Source organism: Contarinia nasturtii, unplaced genomic scaffold, assembly GCF_009176525.2.
Source record: "Contarinia nasturtii isolate CC-2019 unplaced genomic scaffold, AAFC_CNas_1.1 Cnas_scaffold_2405, whole genome shotgun sequence".
In the NCBI taxonomy this organism is placed as follows: domain Eukaryota; kingdom Metazoa; phylum Arthropoda; class Insecta; order Diptera; family Cecidomyiidae; genus Contarinia; species Contarinia nasturtii.
The window spans coordinates 5758-11470 of NW_022199726.1; the positions used below are offsets into that span (position 1 = coordinate 5758).

Below are 5713 nucleotides of genomic sequence, written 5' to 3' on the forward strand. Positions count from 1 at the left end.
AAATTCAAATGTTGACATTTTTGGGAGTCACAAATTGGTCACTAAAATTATGTCGAAGAATTTTTATAATTCTGCCCATTTTTATGAAAAGCCTTTTCAAATTATCGATTAAAATCATTTTTGTGCATTTTTCAATTTTTTGTTCATAATATGTCCATCAGATGTCGTATCGAAAATCTAAAGTCATATTTGTGAGTCACAAATTAATCACTAAAATTCTGCATCATTATATTTTTATTTTTTGCTTTTATTCGAAATTTCACTAAGAGACTTTTCGGCCAATAGGCCTAAATAAAAAAATGGCCAAAATTGGCCGAAGGTCTATTCCATGGGCCGAAATTTTGGTGTCACAAATTATCACAAATTAGTCACTGAATCCCTAAAAAGGTTTCAAGGCAATCGCAAAAATTTGCCAGGCTGGATAGGGGGGGCCCATTTTTAGAATATGGGCGAATATGAGATAATAATGAATGGTGTTGAATTTTTGGCACTGCAGACTGTCAGCAATACAGTTGGGCATTTTCGGTATCTTATTATTCATCTTATTATCTTATCATTCTAATAAGATCAAACTATATTATTACTTATTACTTTTTTGCACTAATAAGTATAGTAATAAGTATAGTTATTAGAATGTTACTAGTCAGAAGACTAATAAGATGCATGAATCTTATTAGTATAGTTTCTCACCATCTTTCGATTGGTGTTACTAGAAGCAAATAGTACTGAAACACGAAAAACAGCAGAAAGGCACTCAAAATCACAAAAAAACTCCCGGTCGATTTTTCTCGCATTTCCGATGGGAAATCGGCAAAAACAAGCAAATACTTTTTGGCCTAAAATCAAAATCCGGTGGAATTTGGCTGATTGGTGGACTTTCAGGATTTGGCCTGGTTTCCAGAACTTCCAAATGTAATTCCTGTATAAAATTACTCGAATAATATATGTATATGGAATTACATTTTGGAAGTTCTAGAAACCAGAAAACCCATTGGAAATGCGAGAAAAATCGACCGGAACTTTTTTTGTGATTTTGACTGCCTTACTGCTGTTTTTCGTGTTTCAGTAGTATTTGCTTCTAGTAACACCAATCGAAATATACTGATGAGAAACTATACTAATAACTATACTAATAAGATACATGCATCTTATTAGTCTTCTGACTAGTAACATTCTAATAACTATACTTATTACTATACTTATTACCAGCGTTCTCAACGGCGGCCATTTTTCGATTCCGACGCCGATCCGACGCCGAGGATATTCAATCCGAGGCCGACCGATCTCCGAATATCTCGGATCGGATCGGATCGGTGGTCGGTCGTGGTCGGTGCTCGGAGTTCGGAAAAATTTAATGAAATGATTTTGACAAGAAGAAGAAATCGATTGAATACAGCGCACATCGAACAATTGTTATTTTTGAATAGAAATTTAAAATGATCTAAATTTTTAAAAACGAATGAATGAGATAAATTGACGATTAATAAAAATGGGTACAAAAGAAAAATTAATTCAATTTAAAAAAAATATTGGTTTTAATTTTGTGAGCATCCGATCAATATCCGAAAACCGAATTCCGAAAAAAAATCCGATGGAAAACTCGTTCCGACGCCGACCGAACTCCGAGTATTTTCGGTTCGGATCGGATCGGCGGTCGGTCGGCGGTCGGACCTCGGTCGGATTTGCGAACCCTGCTTATTACACTAATAAGATGACATCTTATTACCAGTTATTAGAAATTATTAGTAATAAGTAATAACTATCTTACTAGTCTGATGTTATTAGTCCCAACTGTAGTCAGCAACTGCATTAGCGACATTAAAATATTTATAATAGGTGAATTATTGTGACAGCTTCTAAGCTGTCATGGTAGTTGCTTGTTACATGTGTGTAAGTTTTTGCATTACAAAGCAAAATTGAAATGTGCCATTTGCAATGGAACGGTTCTGGCGTTTGATACTCACTTTTTTAATATTGATTTGTTCTGATTAGCTATTTGTTCAATCTCTTTTATACTTTGTTCATTTAAATTACTTAATGACGCTCTATCGATTGCACAGACAGCTAAAATATCTTTAATAATTTTTGGAATTTTATATTCGTAGAAGTTTTGATACTCACGCCAGAACCGTTCTTATTGACACAGCAACCGTTGTTGTTGAATGTGAGCATTCAAATATTAACCTCACTTTTGACGTTAGCTATGTACAAATGCCGTATAAGGCATCAATCTCTGCAACTTCACGCAATTGAAATGAATTTCAATTCATTTCCCAATTTGGATGTAAATGGTAATTGAAAATTCAATTCAATGAATTGAAAAAAATAAATTGAAAATTTCAATTTACATTAACTAATGGTAATTGATTTTAAAATAAATGAATTGTAAAAAGTAATCATTATTTCAAACACTGGTCTTGACAACCCCGCATAGAGCGGAATCCCGATTGATTTTCATCCAGAAGCTGTTCAACAATAGCTCTAGTTCGTTTTTCCAAAATTGAACTATAAACTTTTCCGACAACACTCAATAGAGAAATTCCACGATAATTATTGCAGTCTTTATTACTGCCTTTCTTATGAAGACCCAAGTCAGTATAATACTCTTTTCGAAGAGTGTACACGCTCTTCTCACACTCTTCGTATAGTTTTATTCGACTCACTTCTCACACTCTTCTCACACTTTTGCATAGAACACGTATATTGTTTTTAACTGAGCTTTAATTTTTTTCTCTAAAAAATTTTCTTTTTTTTTTCTTTATAATAAATTTTTCCACTGATGGATAATTTTTGATTTTGTTAATTTTTGACATTTTGAAAAAAATGAACGTATACAAAAAAAAATGAATTAGATGTTGCAACAGCAATTGTTGTTCACAGCTGACGAATGCTATAAACGTTCAAATATCAAAATACAAACATTACTTCCACTGGAATGCAGTGACAGCAGTGATAGCATTACCAATACCATTACACACTCTCTTCTCACTCAATATACTTGTTTCATGCAAAAGTGTGAGAAGAGAGTGTACACTCTTCGAAAAGAGTATTATACTGACTTGGGAATGAGCTGAAACTTTGCAAGTGTTTGTATGAAAAGTGCTTCGAAAATAATATGTATCGTAAAACTAATGTCAGATTTAGTTTTCTCGTGAATTCTTTGAGTAAAAGATTTGTAATAAATGCATGTTGTGGATCACAGTGCGGAAAAGTTCATCTTACGGATGTAAGACATTTTATTTCGACACACTTTTCATACAAAAGTTTCAAAAAAATTGAAATTTTGTATGGGAGCCATGCCTGTATGATATCGTAATGAGCTGAAACTTTGCACAGGTTTTTTTTCACACAAAAATAACATTCTGGGAGTTTTAAGAGATTTCAATGCATAATGGGGGTACCTCCAGAACAAATTTTGGATTTTTTGCTCAAAAACGAAAATTTTGTATGGAAGGTACCACTCAATTGTTTTGAAATTTCTTCAAACTTTCAGAATGTTAGTTTTTTGTGAAAAAAATAAAATCTGCAAATTTTCACATGATTACGATATCATACAGGCATTAAAATTCTATCCAAATTATTTGTATCGCAAAATTTATATCAGATTCATTCCTAGCTTCTGGAGTTGGCGATCCAGGGGGGGGGATGGTGTAATTTCAAAATTTTCCAAAAATGCATTTTTGAATAGTTCATTCCTAGGGGGGGTGTCTCAGAGCATTTGCCTCAAAAAACCATAGCAAATTGAAAGATTTTTCTCTTCGCCCAGAAACCCTAGCAAATTGAAAGAATATTTTTCTCAAAAAAATTAAATTTTCCAAGGGGGTAATTCTCAAATCTCTTCCCCAGGGGGGTAATCCAACCCCTCGGACCCCTGCTCAGAAGCTATGTATTCAGTTTTCTCATGAATTCATATTTACGGTAAAAGATACGTAATAAATGCATGTTGTGGATCACAGTGCGGAAAAGTTCTTCTTACGGATGTAAGACATTTTATTTTTTATTATAACGATGATCTTATTTAGATTATGTTTCCAGACATTATTTTAACTATTTATGATCACATTATATTTAATAAAAATTACACACAACTTTTTCAGAGTAATTTAATTTTGTATAATGAATATATATGTATGTAATTGCGTATAATGTACGACAATATTTTGTCCATGTGTTTTATTTCTGAATTCATTCTAAATAGGATGTATTTGTATACATTCAACTTACCATCATCTATGTCATCAGCTTCATCGTCTAAAGATGGCAAAATATCTTCTGGTGGCATAACCGGTAAATCAGTCTTTTTCACTTTCATCGATTCTATTTTCAAGACACAAAAAAAATCATAATCCAAAAAAATCAATTAGTTCATAAATATAAATTTAAGCACTAAAATTTGAAAAATGTCACGAATTAAAAGGGTTGAGCTATATTTTTTCATATTCATAAAAGTACACATATCAGTATATACTTTTAAGTTCTAAAAAAGTGCTTTGTTTCGTTTATACTATAGCCACTGAACCACAATGAGAAAAGACACACATTTTTAGCTTGAACAAATATAAAATTAAATACAGGCCATGTGAAGAAAATACGAGGTTGAGAGTATCAGAGGCTTTTAAATAATATAAGCGTATAAAAGAGTCATTCTATTACTACGATGAGTACTAGTGAGGCAACTGTCATACAGCAGTGCTGCCATGAAAAAGAAACACGTCACTTCGTAAATCAGAGTTGCGTTTTTCACACTGGAAGTGCGCGCACATAGTATACTTCGCACTCACAAACTGTGTACGACGCACACAATGCTTTTATTTTCAATGTGCACACACATTTACATAGAAGTTTGACAGTTGTCGAAAAATTCAAAACTTATATTTGAAATGTCACATTTCTATGTAAATGTGTGTGCACATTGAAAATAAAAGCATTGTGTGCGTCGCACACAGTTTGTGAATGCGATGTTTACTATGTGCATGCACCTCCAGTGTGAAAAATGCAACTCTGTCGTAAACCAATATGCTGGGGCAAGTTTTTCTGAACAATCTGTCATACTGATTGGCGTTAAAGGGCACATTCTTAAAAAATTCATTAGTTTGAGATTCAGTTTCTTTTCAAAAAAGTATTCAACTCTCTATTAGTTTTAACCTTTTGTTTGCTTGAGTGACTATACTCCAATCTGAACCAGAACCTCTGGTCTTAAAACTTTTTGGATCGGTCATATGAATGAATTCATAATGAATCAAACGATGTTTATACACTTAGTGGTGCAAAATTATTAAAAATTAACTCACCTTTAAAATGTTTTGGACAGCAAACAAATTCAACACCCGAGAACAATGAAATTCCACATGGCAATAGCATAGCAAAACTACGCATTTGCATTCCACGATCTTGGCAAGCAGCGGCACCAGTTTGATTCCATGCTGGGTAAATATCAATAAAAAATTTCATATCATGTACTGTTCTTCTTTATATGAGGTTTTCTAGGGGGATTCCGCGCTCTTAAATATGAATAAATATGAACAAATTCGGGGGATTTCAAGAAATTCAAGAGATGTTAACACAACTTTACATTTTTTGGGAGATATTTTGAGATTTTCTGAACTGCAATACCGACAATGTTGAACTTGACAAGAACAGGGAATGAAGAAGTGGTGAATTATTATGACAGCTTCTAAGCTGTCATGGTAGTTGTTTGTTACATGTGTGTAAG

The 5713-nt window shown here is 33.0% G+C and overlaps 1 protein-coding gene across 1 annotated transcript in view; it reads right to left on the bottom strand.

Annotated features, from left to right (window-relative positions):
- The window catches only part of LOC116348414 (amyloid-beta-like protein), a gene marked incomplete at its 5' end in the record, with an annotated part of 11174 nt that extends 5751 nt beyond the window's left edge, over window positions 1–5423 (bottom strand). The window contains 2 exons of the mRNA XM_031779405.1: window positions 4225–4317; window positions 5292–5423. Coding sequence (XP_031635265.1) covers window positions 4225–4317; window positions 5292–5423 — 225 coding nt within the window. The remainder of the gene's footprint in view (window positions 1–4224; window positions 4318–5291) is intronic.
- Window positions 5424–5713: the final 290 nt, after the last annotated feature.